Source organism: Fringilla coelebs, assembly GCF_963513975.1.
Source record: "Fringilla coelebs genome assembly, chromosome: 7".
In the NCBI taxonomy this organism is placed as follows: domain Eukaryota; kingdom Metazoa; phylum Chordata; class Aves; order Passeriformes; family Fringillidae; genus Fringilla; species Fringilla coelebs.
In genome coordinates this window covers 36888122-36910925 of record NC_140035.1, presented here as the reverse complement: position 1 = coordinate 36910925, position 22804 = coordinate 36888122, and the positions used below count along the sequence as shown (strand labels likewise).

The 22804-nt window shown below is 44.8% G+C and overlaps 1 protein-coding gene across 7 annotated transcripts in view; it reads left to right on the top strand.

The window, feature by feature from the left end:
• The window catches only part of AGAP1 (ArfGAP with GTPase domain, ankyrin repeat and PH domain 1), a 315136-nt gene that overhangs the window by 149650 nt on the left and 142682 nt on the right, over window positions 1–22804 (top strand). For all 7 annotated transcript variants that reach the window (XM_084209327.1, XM_084209325.1, XM_084209324.1 and 4 more), the window contains one exon: window positions 4382–4474. In XM_084209327.1, coding sequence (XP_084065453.1) covers window positions 4382–4474 — 93 coding nt within the window. The remainder of the gene's footprint in view (window positions 1–4381; window positions 4475–22804) is intronic.

The window sequence follows — 22804 nt, the reverse complement described above, 5'->3', positions numbered from 1 at the left end:
GAGGGTGGGCAGGCCCTGACACAGGGTGCCCAGAGCAGCTGTGGCTGCCCCTGGATCCCTGCAAGTGTCCCAGGCCAAGCTGGATGGGACTTGGGACAGCCTGGGCTAGTCAGAGGTGTCCCTGCCCATGACAGGGGTGGGACTGGATGGGCTTTAAGCTCCTTCCCAAACCAAACTATTCCATAACTACCCCATTCTACTTTTCCTACTATATAGAATCAGTTCACTTTTTTCTTCTCCGGGGCTAAAAGAAGATGATGGAGATTAAAGTAACTTTTTTTTCTTTCCAAACCTCCTGTATTTTGCTTCATCAAGAGGCCAAAAAACCCCAAAATTAAACAAAAATGATCAAATAAAAAGCTGCCCTGTGCAGCATGGTTTCTGTTTTACAGAAGTGGTTAGGGAGATGCTAGTGAAGCCCTGAGTGAAGGTTTCCTTGGTTTAAGCCCTCTTGCTGAAAGCTCTGGGATCGTGTTGCAGGTGTAATTGGGGTTTGTAAGCAGCTTTTTGACAGGTCACACATGTCACAGCAAACTCAGAATGGCTGTGGGCTCTCCTGTAACTGCCTTGGGGGTCGTAGCTACATGTTAGTTGTGTTTGGGAACCCACAACTTTCCTGTCAACGTGGAGAATTTATTTATCTTTATTCCAAAGGCGATATCATGCTCACTTCTCACATACAAACCCAAAAAATCCATTTCCTCAGACTCTGAGGGAAATCTGAGCTCCCCACCTTGAGCAAGTGGAACGTTTTGTCACCCCTATTGGAGCTCTGAGTGACAGCACAGAGCCCCAGGGACCCTGTGTCCCTCCCAGCAGAGGTATTTTGATTTAAACCCAGGAGAGGAAATCATGCATTTGTGTGCAGATGTGTAGGTGGAAAACAACAAAATGAGTGGCCTGGGAAGAAGTGCCCAGCTTTGACTCCGATATTTGCTAACAGCTGTGCAGATTTCTCCCCACTGGTGGACATAACCTGGAGTTGGGTGGGAGAACCGCAGAGTTGGCAGCCCCACTAGATGTCAGTGTCAGCCCAGAAACCAGCAGCAGTCAGAGCTCGGGAAGCAGAGCTGGGATGCTGCTGCGTCCCTGCGAACATCGAACATCGCCGAACATCGAACATCGCCGTCCATCCACGGCCGGGCCGAAGGATGAGTGAGGGGCTGCCAGGGCTCTGCAGGTGCCCGTGGCATTTGGGAAACTGGGAATGCTTCCGGTTGGAGCAGCTGTAAATTTGAGAGAGGGAGGAGAGAAAAACAGAGCCATCCACACAGTCACTGGAAAGGTTTGAGGAGAATGAAGAATGTTAAGTCAGCTGTAAACAGACTAAAGCTCTGTTTTGTGATAATTAGTGAGAGCCATATTTACTAACATATTTACTAACATGAGAGGGTGTTGATAGTTGTCTTAATGTCTGATAACTGGGAAAAATAATAATAATTTGCCTTTGCAGATTTAGTTGTGTCTTTTAAGGTGGGTGTAGTGAGATTGTTTAATGAGTTGCCCTGTAATCTATGTCGTGAAGTACTTAACACCCACTCTGCTGTAACCCAGCTTCTGTGCCAAGTTACAACCTGGAATTATTTAATTGAATAAATAGATAACTACACAGAAAATGCTGGTTATGAACAGAGTGTGTAATTAAAATATTTTACTCTTTAGCTCTGGATTTCTTGCTGTGCTTCTCTTCCCAGCCACTTATGCCTTTATCTCTTACAGAATCAGATATATTTCTGTTTAATAATTGCAAATTACCCCTTGTTATCTAGCACAGGTAATCTGTTTAGTGATCTTTATTTAGATCTTCTGTTGTTGGGAGAGGACTAGGCTAAGTAGAAAATATTTGATTCTTCTTAATTACAGTTTCTGAGTTGTAATAGGGATGAGAATTTTAAATGTGTTCAGTGCATTAAATGCAGTTAAATGCAGCATCTCTTCTTTTTGACATTGAGTATTAATGTTTGTTGTAAAGCTGTTGTTGCAGCAGCTGATTTCCCCCTTGAGTGATAAGATAGATGAAATAGTAGAAGAGTTTATATCCTTTGTTTTGGACAGTGTAATAACAGGGACCACCAAATAATCTTGTATAGGGCAGGTGAGGATTTAAAAGGCATTTATGAGGTTCACTGAGCAAGAAGCTGATGCTGACCATGTCTGATCCCACATTGGGTGAGGGAATTTCTGGCACAGAAAGGTGCATCACCTTTCCCACATTTAGTGTTAGCTGTCTTACATATTTACAGAATTCCAAGAGAGTTTTTCAGAGGTAAAATGAGCTCTCTGTCTCAGTATCTACTGTTAGAGATGAGGATTTTACTTTTGGAATGCTCAGCACTGCTGATCTGGGTCTAGTTGTGCCCAAACTCAGATGTGACATCTTGGGCCAAGTTTTATGTGGATTAAGTCTGTGAGTGACTCCCAGTGCAATGGGAAAATCACTGCAGTGATATTTGTGCAGGTGCTTTAATTTTTCCAGACTTTTATGGTTTGCTGGCACCGAGTTTTAAATAGAACCATTTATTGTGTAGATGTGCCATCAGAAAAAAGTCCTGGGAAGTGTTGCTCCAGCGTGGTTTGGAGTGGATTTTTTTCTGCTAGGACATAAGACATATTGTGTGTGTCATAGGTACAAAAGCATAAAAGATCAGATTTCTGTTTCACTGCACAATTTATCTTTATAAATAGCGGAGCGTGCGAAGATTCTCCCCTGGAAAACGTTTGGGATTCTGTGACTCCGAGCAGCTAGGAGGGAATCTGCCCAGCAGAAATCCCTACATTTCTGTACTTTTGGCATTTACCAGTGTTTTGAACGTAGACATTTCCCTTCCACGTGCAGCCTGTGATTCCAGCTGCATTAACTTTTAGGGAACGGTGATGATTTAAAACCAGAAACGAAAAACAGCGCGTAGATATTCAGCCTGCATTTCAGAGGCAGGCTTCTTTCTCTCTGAAAAAAGTCAGATAAAAAAAGAAACATTCAAGTTGACAACTCCCCTCCCAAGGATTTGGGCACCTTCACTGAGTTTCTTTACAATGTCACTTACGGGCGCCTTGCGCCATTGAAGCTTTGTTTTGCCTTGTATTCTTGGGAAGTGGCACTTTCAGAGGGAGAAATCTGTCTTGAAGGACGAGGAACAATAGTTATCCTGCACGCTGGATTTCATCCCTCCCACTTGTTTTGCTTGCTTTCATTTGTTCTTTGTTTCATTCCCCGGCACGCCATTCCATTGCCCCGAACCATAGTAACTGGCCAGCGGAGCCCGTTCCCGGCCAGCGGGGCCGGCAGCGCCGCATCCCCGCTGGGCGAATGCGCTGCTCAAAATGCTCTGACTCCGAGTCCTCCCTCCCGAGGGCAGCTGCTCCTGGGTTTTATTCTTCCTCCCACCCCTTTGTGGCACAGGGGGAAAGGGGCATTAGCGATCCATGCTCCCGGTTCTCCTCCTGATTTCGGCGTCTCTTCCCGGGCACCGCCAATGGGTTCCTTTCATACATCACCGCCGAGTTGAAAAGCAGGCGAAAATGTTTTCCCATTTCCGATATTGTGTGAGTAATGTTCCCATTGGAAAGTAATGGAGTGAAGTTGTCACTTGTCAGCGCAGTTATTAAGGAGGATGATTCTCAGGTCTTCTTTTTGTAATAAAATAAATCCGTCAAAATCACCGTGCCCGTGCGTTCTCGTTCTGTCGCAATAACGGGCTGCGATCTGAATAACTTCTTCACATTCCCATAGAACTTTATCAAGTCATGAAGGGAGCGCTGTGACCTCACTCCTTCCAGCCTTGGAGGAAGCCAGGATAAAGCAACTCGGGTTTTAGACACTGGTAAAATTCTCCTCATGCTAATTTTTCCACACTGTGTTCAGATAACTTTTTCCAGTCGCCGGCGTTTCTTGCAGTTCAACTTTCTAACCATCCTGAAGCAGAAAAAAAATAATAACTTGAAGTCCATACGGTCAAATCCAGCATTATAAAATCACATTTCTAAATAGTTGCTGACATTTCTGAGAGCCACACAGGTGTGAGTTAAATGTATGCACGGCTATATTAAATTTTTTTAATGAGGAGATGGCACATTCATTCTCCTTTGGAGCTGCTATTGGAAACTTCAGAAATGCGTCCTCTGATGTTGTGGGTCTTCAGGCAGCGAAGCTGTAACTCTTTAAACCCAAACGCATTTCAAACTAGTGGATGGTTGAAATTTATGGGTGGTGGATGGGAAATTTATTCATTTTTAGGATGGTTGCGTACTTGCGTAGATTCAATTTGAAGCCTATATTTACCTGCCAAAGTATTTTTTAATTGCCCCGAAAGAATAAAAAGGCAAATAAAAGCATCCTCTGTGTGCATTTAATGGAGCACAAACTTTTCTTTTCGCTCTGCAGTCTCGGAAAGGGAGTGACCCAGACAAAGAGAAGAAGGTCCTGGAGAGCAGAACAGACAGCATTGGAAGCGGCCGTGCAATCCCAATTAAACAGGTAATGCCGAAATAGTTGTATTTTTTTTTTTTCCTCTTCCCTGCTTTCCATAGTTGGGAGACAAGACACACCTCGGGTCCAGGCGCGGCGGTGGCGGGCGAGCGCCCGAGCGGCGTTTGATGTGCGCCGGTGATGAATGTGGAAGTCACTCACTTGACATCAATTAGGAGAGGTTCCTATGTGTATTAAAATAGGATCATTAGAATAAGAAGAGGGAAAATGTGACAACAGGCCTAATGAAGTGCAGTCTGCCGGCCTGCATATGGAGCGGGTTTCTAGGCTGTGCTGGCTTCAAAGCTGCCTTTGTAGAGGGGGCTTTGATTGGGCCGAGTGCTGCCAGGCGCAGGGTAAATCAGATCGCTCGACAAGAGCCCCTTGTGATGGCAGGAATAGCCTGATGTGGCCCTAATTTGCTACCACAGACGGACATCTGAACACAGTTTCAGGCTGCTCCCTAACAACGAGGCAATTAGTTGTGATAATCATGGCCGGTGTGTCAGCTGCGCGCTCTTGTTTGTAATTTGCTAATGAAGGAATTGTAACTTTGATTAGGTTCAGTTTCATTTAGACCTTATTATATAAGAGAACGTTTACAGCTGTAATGTGTGGCCTTAATTAAACTTTCTCATTACACAACAGGACTTGAAGCCGAGGATTTGTTTTGGTCTGTTTTTACTAGCCTAGATGCACTTTCATTAGCCGGGAAACTCGATGCTAAATTGTAGCTGGGAACACTCCTTTGAAAGGCAAAAGCAGTGCCAGCGTTGGCTGGGAAGTATTTGGGCAGTGAGATGATTTACTTGCTCAAATGAAATGGCACTGGATGCGTGTGGTTGAGGTCTCCACATTCCCATGGAATGCTCCTCGCACGGTTTCTCTGTCAGTGTTTGAGTGTTTACTCACGTGTGAGGGTTGCCTGGCTAGAGATAAGCTCCCTTTCTTCTCCACTTATTTTCTTTCCAGTTGTTTTGGTGCCTTTCCTGCCCTCCAGAGGCTGACTTGCCTCTCCTGATCTTCCCTTATCTGCCAGGTAGCCCTGCATGTCCTGTGTGGAGCTGGGTTTACATGTTTTGGGGTGTTTCGTGTTTTGCCTCTGTTTCTGGATGCCAGAAGGAGTTGATTTTGTACCCTTAACTATTAGCTGTGATTCTTCTTCCTAAAGTCATTCTAAAAGACCCTTTGGGACCATCAGGCAGCAAAAATGCTGTCGTGTGTGAATCTCTAGTAGGCAAATTTTAATCAAGCACGCTGCAATCCAGAAGAGCAGTTTGAAAGCAGAGGAGTTCAGTATTTGGCTCTGCATTCAGGGGAGGAGATTCCAGGCATTTAAAGCAAACTGCAATTTTATTTTCCTACAGCTTTTGTATGGTACAGGACGGGTTAGACCGGCTGCAATCCTTTTGCGTAATGCTAATTAAACAAAAGTGCAGCTGAGAATGTAAAACTGAGGAATAGATGTGCCAGTATTTATTCCAGGCATGCGTACTGTTCTTTCCTAAAATGCTGTTGTATGGAATTGATTTGATTAAAAATACACTCGTAGGAAGAGTGTTGTAAGGTAAACACTGTGAGTGTGATTGTGCCACAACGTGTTGTAAGGAAGTATCCCTTACAATATCTGGAATTTCTGTATGGAAAACCTCTCCTTGCAGCCCTGCTTGTGTACCAAATATGACCAATCTTTTGGGAACATGTCCTCCTTGTTACTAATCCCAATTATGGTAATTCCATTTTGCCACATACAAGCCATTACCCACAAACCCTTGATGTGCATCCTCAGCAGGTCCATCCTGTTCTTTGGGCTTTGGGCTGGGAGCTTGGGAGGTTTTTGCAGTGCTGCAGGGTGGCTGCTCCCAGTGGGATTTCACAACACACTCAGATGTCAGGAGGAGAGATTTCGGAGGTCTGGTCAGTAGAGGTAGCTCCAGTAGGTTCAGTTGCTGATACAGCCATGTTCTTGGGGGCTGGACAGGTGCCAGGTCCTTGGAGCTTGTTGAGTTTGTGAGGTCCCCAGGATGAAGAGAGAGATGAGAATCTGACTGCGTGTTCTCAGAAGGCTGATATGTTATGTTATGTTATGTTATGTTATGTTATGTTATGTTATATGTTATGTTATGTTATACTAAAACTGTACTAAAGAAAGAGAAAGGATACAGAAGGCTTAACAAGAATGTTGAACTCCTCAGAGTCTGACACAGCTGGCTGTGATTGGCCATTGAGTCAGAACAATTCACATGGATAAACAATGGATAAACATTGGATAAACAATGTCCAGGCCACATTCCAAAGCAGCAAACACAGGAGCAGCAATCAGATAATTCTTGTTTTCATTCCTCTCTGAGGCTTTTCAGCTTCCCAGGAGAAGAAATCCTGGCAAAGGGATTTTTCACAAAATATGACAGTGGCAGGAGCTCTCTGAGGCAGCAGAAATTCCTGCTGGGAAAGTTGGTGCCTTTTATTTCATGCCTTAACTGGGAATAAGACAGATGTGGAAGGGAACTTCTCCACCTAAAAATCCTCATGCTGCTGTTCTTCTTAAGATGAGAAGCCCCTTCCATCATGATGTTTTCTGTGGCAAATGGAGTCACAGAGCCATTAAGGTTGGAAAAGCCCTCTAAGATCACCAAGTCCAGTGTTGAAACAAGCACAGCCAAGGCCACCACTACCCCATGTCCCCAAGCACCACATCCTCTTGGATTTTAAATCCTTCCAGGCATGGGGACTCCACCACTGCCCTGGGCAGCTGTGCCACCCTTTCTGTGAAGAAATTTTTCCTAACAGCCAACCTGAACCTTCCCTAGTGCAACTTGAGGCTGTTTCTTCTTGTCCTGTCTCTTGTTGCTTGGGATACTTGGGAATAGAAAGAGAAATCTGGTTTCAGGCTGCAGCATTCCCAGGATTGCTGTGGGAGAACAAAACTAAACAAAACCAACAACAAAAAAGCTTTTCCAAAAAAACCAAGCAAACAACAAGACCAAACCATACCCCACAAACAAATGAAAACTCCAGCCAAAACAAGTTCTTTGGAGGCTGGAAATATTTCTGGTTTTGAGGAAAAAATGGAATCTGTGCCAGCACTATGGAAGAGTTGCTGATCATTCTGGGCCACCTGCACAGCTGCCAGTGGGTTTTGGTCAAAAGAAAGCAGGAGTTGCAACCTGCTCCTGCATTCCTGTTCTTGGTGCCTGAATCCCTGTGGGTTTAAGGGAAATAAATCCCTGAGAGTTTGGGAGAGCTTGGATAGAGCAGCCTGGTCTTGGGGGAGGTGTCCCTGCCCATGGCAGGGTGTTGGAATAAGATGGGCTGTAAGGGCCATTCCAGCCCAAACCGTTCCAGGTTCCATGAAGGAGATAAAATTGTGAATAGCCTGTTTCCTTCCAAGGAAACACCTCATTCCTTCAGGATTTTATCCTTAACTCAGAGGAGCCTGGTCAAAAAGAGTTAATGTTCTTATTCTCTGTGCCCTCTGATTTTTCACTGCAGTGCTAAATTTGGTTTTATTGGGCTAAGCCATATAAAACTGTCCTGATGACCCTTCCTGCTCCCTGCAGGAACCCAAAATGTAGGCAATGAAAAGCAGGCTTGTTTTTAAAAGGGTGGCTGCTTGCTCCTGCCAAAGTACTCTTAAAGTGAGACACATTTTGGGAAGGTACCAACACCTTGTGCACGCACAGCCACATCAGCATGTCTTACATCCTGGGCTTTTACCAGCTGCTGAGAACTGGGAATGTCAGAAATTTTAAAAAAATTATACAAAATTTCACTTGTGTGCTATTTAATAATCTTGTGCAAATCAGAGTCAGAAAAAGTCTTGAGCAGTATTGGCTTCAAGTTAAAATCCGCAGGAAGTTCTGTACTTCTGAGAAAGAGGTGCTTAAACTAAGAATATTTAAGCTATTTTCTGTAGCATTGCTAGTAATACTCTTAAATTGGAGACACCACCTTTCAAACCCATTTATTCTGGAAAAGAAATCTTGTTCCTGGTAGCCTGAGTGAATATTGTGAAGAATATTTTGAAGCACACATTGGGCTGCCCACTTTTGAGGAACTGACTGTCTAGGATGGGAGGTTCTGTAGCGTTTTGGGAAAATTACTTTGGTTTTTGTGGTTTTGGGAAATCTTTATCAGTAGGGCATATTCAAATTTTTTAAAAAAATGCACACAACAAGAAAAATAAAAGCAAGAAGCTCAGCTCAGCGGTGAGGGGGCTTGTCATGTATTAATTTTTCATTGCTGTGGAGAATTGTACATACATAATCACTTGATTGCAGTGGGAGTTAGCGAGCTCCTATGGTGTCATTTGCATAAATCTTGTTAAGTCAATGGCAGTTAATGAAGTACAAATGAGCCTGGAGAAGGTGACATGCAAATCGTGGGTGGCAGATGGGAGGTCTGTTTTTGGGATGGCAGCTGTGTGCTCTTTCTTTTTTTTTTTTTTTTTTTCTTTTTTTTTTAATTTTTATTATTTTTTTCCTCTGTCCTGCCCCCATCCCCCCCCCAGACTGGAGTGTAAATAAATACATAAGAGCTGGCCTTGACTTTCTGCTCTCAGCCCTTCTTCTCTTTGCCCTTTGCACTGAATCACAGATGCTCACATCATTATAGGCTCCAGCCATATAACCTTGACTGCTCTTTTACCAAAACCTGGCCAAAATCAGTGCCTGACACGTTGTCTCTACCCTTGCCTTACCCTGGGAGGTGCTGCCCCTCTCGTGCCCCCAAATTGCTGCATCATTTAGGGACGGCAAACTCGAAGCCTGGATTAGAAATAAATGTTCTAATGGTTAGTGCTGTATTGATGACACAGTGAAAAATTTGCCATCCATGACTTGCAAAGGTGAACTTCAGAATCCATTCCCTTCCCTCAGTTTGCAAATGGCTGGATTAATTGAGAAAGTGGAATATCTTATTCAGGCTTTACTTTTAGGTGATATTTCAAATGACCTTCTTTGCCTGCCAGCTTGGCATATTTAAGTACATTAAAGTAATCTCAATGAAATTAGGTATTTTGTCTTTTTTTTTTTTCCTTTACTCTGACCTAAAAATGGCAAATATTTTTTATGCCAAGGTGTGGGGGTGGCATCACTGATTTGCCATTCATGAAGAAGAGTTTGGTTCCTTGATGTACAAGTTTCAGTTTTTCTTAAGATGGGCATAAAAGAAACTGCCACTTCCCAATGTACATCTGAATTTTATTTTAAAAAATCATTAAACTCAGCAAAGGTAACTTTAGGGATGCTCTCATCAAATGTCAAACCTGGCATAAAAAACCTGTCACTTCTCCTCAGCTCCTTGCAGGTGTGTAGGTCAGTGTTGCCTCTGTTTCAGTAGTGATTTTCTACTTCCTCTGCCTCACTACTGATTTCCTAACCTCATTTTTGAGTAGGTTACTCCCTAACCTCATTTCTGTTCATCTTTAGCCCTAGTTGGGATGTTTAAGCACCAGTTACACAAATCTTGCATGGAATAGCGCACAACACCCTCGTTATCCTGCTCCTTCCATTGAAGCAGTGAGATCATCCCACCTGAAACCTGTTTTCCCTTAAAATACCCACAGCTGTTTGTCCAGCTGTGGGAGCATTTCAGCAGTGTCTGGGAAATAGCTTCTGAGGAGGGATCATCTGCCACATCTGCTCAGTCAGAGTGATGTCCTTAGTCATCCTCACTCCCACAAGAGCACCCCAGTGCTCCAGGCAAGTGTCACATCCAAGACTCGCTGTCCTCACAAGCAGCAAATGCTCTTTGCTCTTTCCTGGCTGCAAATGTTTACTTGGAGTCCACCAGAAGAGAGAACAAACAAGCAGTGATCTTAGCAGCTCTTCCTGCTTAATTCATCTGACTTGACAGGGTGAAAAAAACCATCTAGAGGAGCACGACAGACAGATGATGCTACAGCCACTGGTGCCAGGGCTTATTTGATGGCTTCTCTCTTCTGGCTGAGTTCAACATCAGGTTGTGTTTTGAAATAAAAGTGGCTCATGCAGGTAAGGGCCAAAAGCATTTCAGAAGGAAGATGGCAGCAAACATGTGGAGGGACACAGAGCCCAGGATTTGTTTGCATTCCTTACAGCTGTGTGTTTCTGCACTGAGCCCTCTGTTCCACTGCACACAGAGCCAGCCCCCTGTGCTGCTGCTTCTGCTCCAAGACACAGAAGCCCAGAATGGTTTGGTTTGGGAGGATCTTAAAGCCCAGCCAGTCCCACCCCTGGGCAGGGACATTCCCACTGTCCCAGGCTGCTCCAAGCCCCATCCAGCCTGGCCTTGGGCATTTCCAGGGATCCAGGGACAGCCACAGCTGCTCTGGGTACCCTGTGCCAGGGCTTAACCACCCTCACAAGGGTAAATTTCTTCTCAATATCCCGTCCAGCCCTGCCCTGTGCCAATGTGAATCCACTCCCCCTCGTCCTGGTGCTCCAGGCCCTTGTGAAAAGTCTCTCTCCAGCTTTCCTTCTCCAAAACTCCTCCTGTGTTGTGTGTTTCCTTCCTGGTGCTCAGGTAGGTTTGTGAACTGTTGTTTGCAAGCCAGGGTTGGGTGTCTCCAAGGAGCAGCTTTGCCAAAGTCAGAGCTGATGTGATTTACAAGGAACTGGCAGATGACATGGTTTGATTTATTTATCTCCAGCGTGAGGTGTAATTTCCTCTGTCACACGTCTGTCTAATCACAGTAATCAGTCTCCAGATCAGCTTGTACAAACACCAGGGTATGGTTTTGAGCCAAATACTCTTAGTGCTGAAATCTTCTGTGTAATTCCTCTGCAATTGTTTATAATCAGAACATACACATTTTGCTGGCTTTTTTTTTTTAAATTAGCTGATTACCAGTTATAAAATGTTTGTACTCACTGTGGTTCTGTAAATTGTTAACTGGTTGCTACCAGTATAATTAAATATTTCAGAGCACTTGGCTATGGTTGCATTGAACTGTGAAGAAATAATGTTATATAGCCAATCAAAAAGAGATACTTGTAAACTCATTTAAAGCGTCAGAGTGTGTTAGGACTATCATGGTGATGCTTATTGCAGGAGAAATTAAAGATACAGTTTTGTGCTAAGAGGCAATACAGAAATTAGTTCCTGAATTAGTTGTTAATTGATTTGGTAATTCCCTGGGGTCTGCATGCTCTTTTTTCCTTTTTCGTTGTTGCATTCAGTTAACAGTGACTATTCCCAGTGCACTTGAAATATTTTTTCCAATTAGATCAAATGTGCCCTTACATCAGAAGAATGGCTTCAGCTCCATGTACCTGCCTGGAATAATGTTTAATTTGACTGTGAAAGCCAGCTTTGTGGGTTTTTCCAGTTGATGAGTTGCAGATCCCATCCCAAGAAAAGCTGTAGTCCTTAGAATTTGCAATAAAATAGCAGTAAAAAGCTCTCTTGGACATCTGGAGCTGGGAGCTCCTGGTGTTAAACCCTTCTCTTGCCCAAGGATGTGGTTTCCAGTCCAAGGGCATGGCCCCTTCTGCCCTGTGGCCACAGCAGGCCGAGCTGGGCACGAGCCTCAGCCTCTCTGATTGAGGTAATTCCTCTTTTTCCTCATGCATCCATTTGTCCCGTTGGATCCTCCCATCCCCTCCCTCCTGCTTCCTGGAGTTCGCTGGTTTCCCTTCCTGCGATGTCTGAGGGTTGCAGGAAGGAGCTGGAGTTTGGTCCCTTGGCTTATCAAGATTGAATTTTTAATATGTTTCTTGTAATTAGTCTCCTAATTTTTCAGAGTCCCTAAAACATGAGTTTTCTGTTTCACATCTTATCAAATGTTGTTATTTTGTCTCTAAATGCTTTGAATACCCAGGACTGTCACACGGGAATAGTCCCAGCCATTCTTAGACCAAGGTGAGCCCTCCACAGCTGTTCCACAGGTCCACTTAAGGACCAAGTCAATTTCATTTATGGAAATGAAATATTGTCAGTGAACTTCTCAGAGAAATTAATTTCTGTCTTTTTTTTTTTACTTCCTATGGCTGTGACCTGGAGCCAGGTGTGTATTTAAATGTTTATTAGGGTTGATATGGGCAGGGGGCACGCAATTTCAAACACAATATTCCATTTATTTGTGTGACCCAGCCTTCAAAGTGAGCAGAGGAGAAGAGTGCCCTTGAAGGGCAAGGATGGAAAGTAGCCGGATCACCAACTTCAAAAACAGAGGGAAATTTCATGTTCTATAAATGTGTTTCCTAAATGTTTTATATGTTAATGCCATAAGAGGTCATAGATTGCTTATGGCTGCCAATAAGAAGTGTTAAACTCCATCCTCCTTATCTATTTATTTATTTATTTGTTTGTTTATTTATTTATTTTCAATCCTGTCCAAATGTCATGCTTTTGATGTTTTGTGAAAGAGCCAGGGACAAACCCGTGGGTTTGAGTAGCAGCTGATGATTTCCTAGCTGGCACATCAGGTGTGATTGTAGCTCTTGCTCATCCTGAAGATTCAAGAGGAGACGTTCCAGCTTTTGTTTGGAATAGAGTGTTGATCAGGTTGAGCATTCTTGGAGAGACCGTGGAAGGAGAATGGAAGCAGGCAGGAAGAGAGTGCCAGGAGATCATCAGCCTCTGCAGAAATAGTAGGGAAAGAGCTTTCCTTACCTAAAATATCAATTTTTTTTAAGGGGGGGAAGATCCCTAATGTGTAAAAGGAGCAGGTGCTGCTCTTTAGCTAAACCAGTCAAGGATCTGTTTTCCATAAGAGAAGGGAGAGAGTATTTGTATTTTTCTGAGGTTCTGCCATGAATATGCTCCCCTTGTGCCTGGTGCTGCATTCCAGCAGAGAACAGGCTCCCCCAAATTCCAGGATTTTGGATCCACTACCACTGCAGTGAGTAGGGCTGGAGCCTACAGGAAGCAAGCCAAGCAGTCTCTCTGATGAGACTATGGAGGATTTAATGCATTTGGGATGTTCTCATCCTGCACTGGATATTGCAAATCCAGGAGTGTCCATGGGCCAGAACATGGGGAAGAGGTGTCAGAGGAGGAGGGAATGGGTAAAAGCAATGGAGGTGTAAAAGAGAACGTCACTAAAAAAAGCTGTAATACGACTTTAAAAAATTTATTGGAATTTCCAGTGCTGAAATGGTGTAATAGATCTGGGTGGCATGTCAGTGTGACATGCAGAGTGACAGCAGTGAGGGCACTGAGGGATCTTCACTGTTGCCCTGAGGCTCTGAACTGGCCCCTGGCCAAAAGCCTGTGACTGGAGGTGGTGCCTCAGTAGCTGCATTTAGAAAATGCTTCACAAGATGCAGTCTCTTTATTTCAGCCACCTTCATCTACCCAGGCAATCAAAAGACCCTCACAAAACAGTGGTATCAGTGCTGAGTGCATGAGTTTATAACCACAGAATCAGAATATCCAGAGCTGGAAGGGACCCACAGGGATCATGGATCCAGCCCCTGGCCCTGCACAGACACCCCAACAACCCCACCCTGGGCATCCCTGGCAGTGCTGTCCAAATGCTCCTGGAGCTCTGGCAGTTCCCTGGGGAGCCTGGCCAGTGCCCAGCACCCTCTGGGGGAAGAGCCTTTCCCTGATCTCCAACCTAAAGCCCTTCTGAGCTGCCAGAACTCCCTGCAGCAATCCCTTGTGTCAGCAGCAGCCCAGCTCTGGCAGGGGGGGCACCCCCAAATTAGCCAGGAGAGCAGGAAGAACCCCTGGCCCTGCACAGACACCCCAACAACCCCACCCTGGGCATCCCTGGCAGTGCTTGCAAATGCTCCTGGAGCTCTGGCAGTTCCCTGAGGAGCCCAGCACCCTCTGGGGGAAGAACCTTTCCCTGATCTCCAACCTAAAGCCCTTCTGAGCTGCCAGAACTCCCTGCAGCAGCCCAGCGCTGGCATGGGGGACAGCTCCAAGTTAGCCAGGAGAGCAGGAAGAGCTGGCCTTACTTGTTTTCAGTGGGTGAGATCTGGAATCAGAAGGGGTTGGGTTGGAAGGGACCTTTTAAGTATCACCTGGAGCAAAACCCCAAATGAGCAGGGTGCCCACGGCCCGGGCCAGGTGCCATCCAGCACGATGGGCTCGCTCAGGGAGGCAGTGGGAAAACACCTCTGTTCCCAGGAGAATCCATGCACATCTGGGCTGGCTTTGGTGGCTGCAGCTCTTCCTCCCAGGGCACGAGGAATTAGTCCTGAGAAGTGACACCAGAAGATTAAGTAGGGAGCTTATGACAGTTAGCAAGTGAGGCTGCCCGATAGACTGGGGTTGACACAACGATTATTAATATGTTGTAAAGATGTTTTGGGGATTCCACCATATTTGTATGGTTGCCAGCAAAACGTTGACAGTTGCATTGTGGTTAATAAATTCATTTAGATTTATAAGCATTGTTTACAGAACCTGTTCGCCTGCTGAAACTCTAACAGCATCTGTTCCTTCGTACTAATTAACTGCTAATTACGAATGAGCTTTGTGTGTTTGTCAGTATAACTGGCTCATGCATTTTGTAAGGAACATTAACAAATTGATTTACATAGTGGTAAAGCAATCAAAAGAGTAAACTGAACAGCACGCAGTTAAAGCCCTTTAGCCTAATTTTTTGAACAAAGCAAACTTTGGGCATTCGGAGTATTTTCATCATTCTTTTGCTCCCATTTAATTGTGTGGTAATTGTGTGTGAATCTGGATTGGGGATGTTGGCCCAGCATCCCTAGTTTCCTGTTTTATTTTGCTGGTTTGTGTTTGTTTTTTATTTTAAAGCCTTGGCACTTCAGTGTGTGTAACATGTGAGGAAATATCTTCCCAGAGCATAGGAGAGAATGGCAAATTAAAACCAATAAATGGCATGAAAAAGGAATATTGCTTGGAGGAGAACAGGGAGTGTTTGAAACATGGGTACTCTGACTATAACTGCTTGGGATATTTGAAATAGGTACAGAAGTCATTGCACTTGGGTTTAAATACTGTTTTCTCTAAGCCTGCTTTTATTTTAAATAATCCTGTGACTACACGAATTATCAGCACATCTTTAGAACAGTCTCAGCAGCCAGGCCAGATGTTGGTACTTGAATATTTTGAATTTAAAGGGAATGATTGGCACAGGTTGCCCAGAGAAGCTGTGGGTGCCCCATCCCTAGAAATGTTCCAGGCAGGGTTGGAGGGGGCTTGGACCAACCTGGGATAGTGGAAGGTATCCCTGCCCATGGCAGGAAGGTGGAATTTCTATGGTCTTTAAGGTCCCTTCCAACCCAAACCTCTCAAGGATTCTACAATTAAAGTGCAATTCTTACAAACAAAATCTCAGTTTATTTTGCATGAGTTCAAACAGGGAGAAAACTCTTATAATTGAGTGTTTTGTTTATTGTAAAGGATCCTTCACGTGGTGATAAATTGGGAATGAGTGTCATGATCAGATGACCTGGGTATATTTCACTTACAGACTTCATTAAGCTGTAAAGCTTGAAATGAGCTTTGTTACTACTGTTAGGGAGAAGACAAAAGTAAGGCAAACACACACTTTGGGGTTTAGTTTTCCTGACCAGATGCTATTCCAGTGAGGAGCAGACAGAGTGGTTTTATACAGACTAAAAGCTGCCAGGAAAACTCAATTGGTTTTTTGATGGAATTTCCAACTAAGTGCACGAAGCAAACATAGCAGATGTAAAATATTTTGATACAGCATCACTACATCTTAATTGAGAGTTTATCCAAATGTGTTTGGCTAAAAGCTGCCATGAGGGCTGGATCTGGTCTGGGGGGGTGTAAACAAGCCCTAAAGCCAGAGTGTGGTCTGGGCTGGCTGGAAGGGGACGAAACTTTGCCCAGCTCTGGGCACAGTGCCATGTGTCTGCTTGAAAAGTGTATTTTCATCCTTGTTTAAAACAACCAGGAAAGCAAGGGCAGTGTGGGAAAATGGCCTGGAATGGAACCTGGGCTAAAACCCACCCAAACTTCTGCTGCTTTTACCCAGATTTGGAAAGTTGCACGGAGAGGGACCTGCAGTTTGGGGCAGTGTTGGACCTGTAGGTTGGGCTGTGTAGGATGTGAAGAAGGTGGAGAAGGAGCTGTAGGTTGAGATGGTGTCAGACCTGTGGGTTAGATGGAGAAGCACCTGTATGTCACCAAGACACTTCTCCAGCGACCCCAGGGACAGGTTCCCTGTCCCTGGAATCAAGGCCAGGACCTGACATGAGGCCTCAAACACACTGTGGCTGCCCGGGGTCCCTGGAAGTGCCCAAGGCTGGGTTGGACAGGGCTTGGAGCCACCTGGGACAGTGCAAAGTGTCCCTGCCCATGCAAGGGTGGGACTTTAGGGTCCCTTCTAACCCAAACCAGCCTGGGATTGTGTGGTTCCAGGATTAATACTACAGGAGGAAGCTGCTGAACTCCGGGGGCTGTCAGACCACGGAACGTTCTCTACCAGGAAAAATAAAAGCTTAGTGATTTCGGTTTTCTTTAAGGAAGAGGGTGTGGATTTTCTTTTAAAGAAGGGGAGAGGCTGTTGAGCAGTGAGATATGTAGGTAGATCTGAGCTCTGAGTCCATTTCTTTCCTCTTTATAACTAATATGAGTCTTTGTCACAAAAGAAAAATACCAAGACGTACCATTTGCGAAAGGGTTTATAGTACAGTATATCACCCTATTATGAATGACAGCATTTAAATGGTTGGGTAGAGAAGTGCAGAACTGCTACAAATCAAGGAGCCAGATTAACATCTAAGGCTTTCTTCTCTGTGAGTATTTTGGGGGGAGGGAAATTAAGAAATCTTCAAGTGCGGGAGGTATCGGAAAGAAAAATCAACTAAAATTACCAAAGTGGTTGAATTGTTTAGAAATTTTGCTGTCTGAAGTGAGCAATACATTGGAATGGAGGAGAACTGAAGAGCAGGGATTGTTTAAGGTGGCAGGTATCATCACTGTAGGAATCAAAATTGTACAGGCTTCTTTCATGGCCAAGTTAAAAACAAAACAATTTTAGGTGGAGGGAGAGATGCACTGGAAATCCTTGACTAAAAGCTGAGCCTTGAGCAAACTGGGTGAAAACTCTTCTTCAGGATGCAAACTGAATAAATGCAGAGATATGTATGGTTGGTCTGTTTCATGTCAAACAAATACTCAAGTCTGAGTCTGAAGATCTGGAATTATATGTGTATATTGACTTTTTGTGTCAGCCAGATCTCCTGAAGAATACAGATTTTCAGATTTTCTGTGCTGTGTCAGGCAGGTGAGCTGCACAACCCCTTCCTGCTGTGGCAGGAGAGATGTCCATCCCTCCGGTGCTGAAGTGTGCCCAGCATTCCGAGAATTGACATTTTGTGTTTGCTTAAGCTGATGCAAGGCAAGGAACTACTTGGGAACATATCATGAATTTGCCCTTTGCACAGCAAATGCTGCTGTGAGTTGGGAATTCATGGCAATACTGTATTTGTAGCTGAGAAATCATATGTACACAATCACTGTTGTTGGTGCTGTAATCATGCAGCATAGTGATTGCTCTGAGTAATTCCTGATACAGATTAAGTCACACTTAGCTCCAATTAAGTGACACTTTTTAATGTTGATGTGGTGTTCTGATGCAAGAGGTTTCTTGCCTGTTTGTGCAGCACAGGGATTCCAAGCTCCCTGTTTTCTGCAGCAGGTGAAGGCAGACAAGCACAAGGGGCTCTGGAGATAAGAGAAGAGGGGAAAGAATGACAGTGGGATGGAAAACAGAACTGGAGGGACAGAGCTCAAATGGAAACTTGTGCTGCTGTGAGAAGCAAAATCTGTACTAAACAGGTGAGAGGGAGGAGGGAAAATATTGACCAAAGACTCTGAAGGAGACAGGAAGTGAGAATAAAAACCAGGTGACGCTCTCAGTAACATCAGGAATCTTGAGGGTCTCTGAGAAAGTGCCCCAGCAGTCCCCAGAGATGTTGGCTATGGAGGTGCTGGTGTCTCCAAGCAGAAAGCACCATGATTGATTCCTGGCTGGAAGCTACACTCAGGTACCTCTGGAGCTCCTTCTTGGTGCCTGGAGCTGGTTCCAGCTGATCCCTCCTGGAGCTCTGGGTCTGCAGAGCTCAGGAACACCCCTGGAGCTGATGCATTCATGCTGTCAGACTGCTGTCAGACTTCCCTGTGCTGGAGGCACGGCATCAGTGGTGGTCCAGAGCAGTTCTGGAGGTCTGAAAAAGTTTGCCTGAAACATGGTAGGAATTTGAAACCACAGAGAGTAAAGAAAGGAGATTAGGAGAGGCAGCATCTCTCTGCCTGGAGTGTGGAAGGACCTGCATGGGCTGGGGATAAGTGCAGGGCAGGATCAGTTCTCAGACATGCTTGGAGAAGGGGTCTGGTGAGCTGGGTGATGCTGGACAGAAGCTCCAGGGAGCAGCAAACCTTTCCTGTGTAACACATATGTGTGCTTGGAGATCCTGGTTGCCAGGGAAACCCCATCCCTGAGCTCTTGGCATGGACTGGAACTTCTAAAATCAGGTTTGCTTCAAGGGTTGCTCTTTGGCCAAAATTGCTTCTTTGCATTGGTAATTTCTCCTCCAGCCTCTCTGAATGGTGCTGGTGTCCTGCCCCCAAGAGCTCTGGAGTGGCATCAGCAGTGGTGGCACAGGAATGTTGCTGCTCTACCACTCTGCATTGTTCACTGCCTGCTTGGCCTCCCTTGGCTCCTGCTCTCTTCTTTTCCCACTCCAGCATGGAGACTGGGATGGAGGTAAAGCTTCAGCATGGAGGTGAAGGATGCCTGAGGCTTGGAGCAACCCCTCCAGTGGAAGGTGTTCACAAATTCTGCTGTGTGCTTCTTCTTTTGTTCGCTTTTAGTTGTTCTAGGTAGGGTTTGTAGATTTACACTTGGAGTTTTAAATGTCAGTTTATTGGTTTGTTGGAAGGTCACTGAGCATCTCGGGTTTTTCTGTTAAAAACAGAAGTCGAATGTAGAATCACAGAATGGATTGGGCTGGAAGGGACCTTAAAGCTCATCTCATTCCACCCCCTGGAACACTAGAAGGACAAATTGCATGAGGTTTTTTACCCTGTGAGATAGGAACAATGTGTGCTGTGCTGGTACCAAGTGGAGGTGCAGGTTGGCTCCTGCTCTATCCTCCAACAGAATATTCCAGCTGCAGTCTGTTCTCTTAAATCAGGGATTTTCAGTCTTGAAAGCACATATGAAACTTAACACAACCTGCCAGAACACCCCCTTGGTGTTCCTGCCCCTCCATCAAACTTGGTTGGTGTTGAACTTAAAGCTCTAAAAGGCTGCAAAGGTGACTTGAGGTGCTGTCTCTTAGAAACCTGTTGAAAATACAAGCAGAAGCACCATTTTAAAACATTTCTGTTGGTGTAGGACTTATGATAGATCTGAAATGTTTGCTAAAAGGAGGAAATGATCAGCCCTTTTAGTAACAGGGGCTTTCTCTCTCCCTGCACCTTTTCCTTGCTGACCCCTTGTGTACCTTGACTCTGTTCCCTGGAGATGGAGAAACATGCTGAAGGAAGAACAATCCTTGGGTTATGTGCAGAAAAGTGAGATCATAAATTTGAGATGAAAGCTTTATTTACATTTCCCTTTGGGTTTATTTGGTTTTTATAGCCAGGGCTGTGGGACTTTTTCTGCTGTCCAGGCACTCAGGTATCTCCCTTTGTTTGAGTGGGGATGAGCACTTGGCCATTCTTCTCCTCAGCCTCTGTTTCCACATAGCAAAATTTCCATGTAGGTGCAGAGAAGGGGTTTGTTCCTTTTACAACTAAAATGAAATAAAATTCTAAAATAAAAAAAAAAAAGGTAGTGGGGTGGTGAGACACCAGCCTACACAGAGCAAATCTCTCTCCTCAGCCCCCAAAATCTGTGTGTGTCCAACAGCCTGGCAGGCTTCAGGAGTGTGTTGGTAAGAGTCCTGAATTGTGGGAGCTCCTGGTCAGAGCTCAGAGGGGCATCCATCCTTCCCTCCTGGCAGGGAGGGGGGCCTGGGGTGCTGTGCAGGGAGAAGGCACCTCCTGTGCCCTGTGCCAGAGGTTTGGAAGGACAGGAGCAGGAGATGGAAGTGGCTGGTTGCACCTGCTTTCCCTTTCCTTTAATTATCTCCCCCCAGTGTGTCTGTCCCTCATTAATGGGGATTGTGTCTCGTGCTGCCTGGGAAGAGCTGGCCCCATTAAACCAGTTATAATAGCAACAAATTAATGCTCCCCTGCCCTTTTTCCTGGGCTGGGTAAAGGATAATACATCAGCACAAACTACTTGGACATACCACCATTTAAATATTTTAGCGATGCCTTTCTGTACATATCTGACCAATTTTCTCCCAACTTCTTGGCAGTGTTGGTTTTTTAACATTGCTGCCCAAGAAATGTGACTTTCCTGATTATTTGGATAGGAGGTTGGTTCCCTTTCAGCTGAAAGGGATCCCAGCAGTGGTGGCTCCAAGTAAAAATGACTTTGTTCTCTGCTATGTTAAATTGGCTGGTTAATTCTGGTGTTATTTACCCTGTAATTCATTAGTTTTACTCTACCATTGGCAGCTGACAGGCTGTAATTTCATGCCTTGCAATAAAAGATGTCTCATAATCTGCTTCATTTAGCAGCAAGAGAATTTAATGAAATTAACTGCAGTCCTAATTATGCCAGTGAATACTAAAGACTGCTATCAAGTTTCCTCAGAAAAGGACAAGGTCCACCTTATGAAGGATTTAGAATATAATTTCCTGGGAAAAGTTGCAAATGTCTCCTTCTATTGGCCAACAAGGGCCAATTACAAGTGCTGATACGACTTTAATGAACTAGTTTGTTCTGAGGATATCTCACAAGGAATAATAATTTTTTATTTTCAAGCAAGTTTTTAGAGGTTTCTCTCCTTAGAACAGCTGATCTCTGAGAATTTGGTGTTTTGCCTCTCTTTTGAAGCCTTTTTGCCCTGTCCTTTGTGAGGGTTAGGAAGTGAGGAGGAGGCAGCTCAGGTGTGGAGTGAGGGGTTGGGAGAACCTAACCCAGAGGATGTCAGGGAATTTGTCCTGTGATTCCCTGGAAGGTCATATCTCAGTTCTACAATCACCACAATTTGCTGAGGTGAGAAAACTCAGGAAGGCTGGGCTGGATGGGGCTTGGAGCAGCCTGCTCTGGTGGGAGGTGTCCCTGCCCATGGCAGCAGAGTGGAACCAGATGAACTACTTTGGGGTCCTTTCCAATCCAGACCATTCCAGGAGTTAGTTCTGACACTGCCTGGAAGGAGAAGGATTGATCTGAGGAGCATTCCGAGGGCTGAGGCACCTCTTTGTGATTTTCGCAAGGCTTTCTACCACTCCACCTTTTATTTTTTTTTAATTTTTTTTTTTGGTGGTGCACATTCCTGAGTCTGCCCTGAAAAAGTCTTTCTCTGTGAGCTGGCAGGGTTTCCTTGACTGCCATCCCAAAGTGTTGGTTGATGTCTTTGCCAAATGTGCTCTGCCTGCCTCCCGAGCGCCGCCACACTCCGACAACAACGACGTGAAATGTAACCGCCGCTTTATGGCTTCGGTGGTGTTAAATGTAGTTAATTGGAAAAACTTTTAACTGCAGAGAATTTCCCTGTGAATAGCCTTCATAATAACCATCTCACTATAAAAGGCAAAATGCTTTGCTCACAAGGACAACGGGACTATAAAGGTGAAGTGTATTGATCAAATTACCTGAGATAATAAACTTCGGATGAATAACTCCTCTATTGATGAATGGGACAAGTCTTCCTTTTTTTCCCTAATCCTCTTGGTGTGATGGGAAGGCAGTTGAGAGGACAGTTTTTGCAGTGTGGGGTCGTTTCAAGCCTAGTTTATATTTTTAAGTTAAGGAGCTGTGTGGAATTGTTGACGGAAAACAGCGCTGGGGTTTTTTAATGTTTCTGTTTCTTTCGTTTAAGCTGTAATTTGTTGAAAGTACAATCATCTTCCTTTAGATAAAAAGTTATAGGAGTACATAAAAGTGAATATGTATAGGGGGAGAGACTGGAAATGGTCATTATTTGCAGCAAAGCTGGATAAAGAGGGAGCAGGGAACTCCTCCATAGACCTTGCTGAAGAGGGAGGTCAGAGCACAGCTGGACTCGTGCTGGTGTCAAAACAGGGAAGAGTTACAGCCCCAGAAAAGAAGGAGAAGCGTGGTGGAAGAGAGCTTGGAAGCAAATGAGACCTTCTGGGTTTTGTTGCTTGGTGCAGCCTGTTTCCTTTGTTGTAGGGATTACATGGGGTTGTTAAAATTATGGGAAACAAGGGGAAGGGGATGGGTGCATCTGCCTTTCCCAGCAGCTTGAGTTTGGGATTTGACCAGAGTTGTCAGCTACTTTGGCAACTTCAGATAAATAACTCCAAATAAAGCCAGTGCAGACCTTCTTCTTAATGCTGCAGGATACAAACAGAAAACTTTCTTTTTATTTGAGG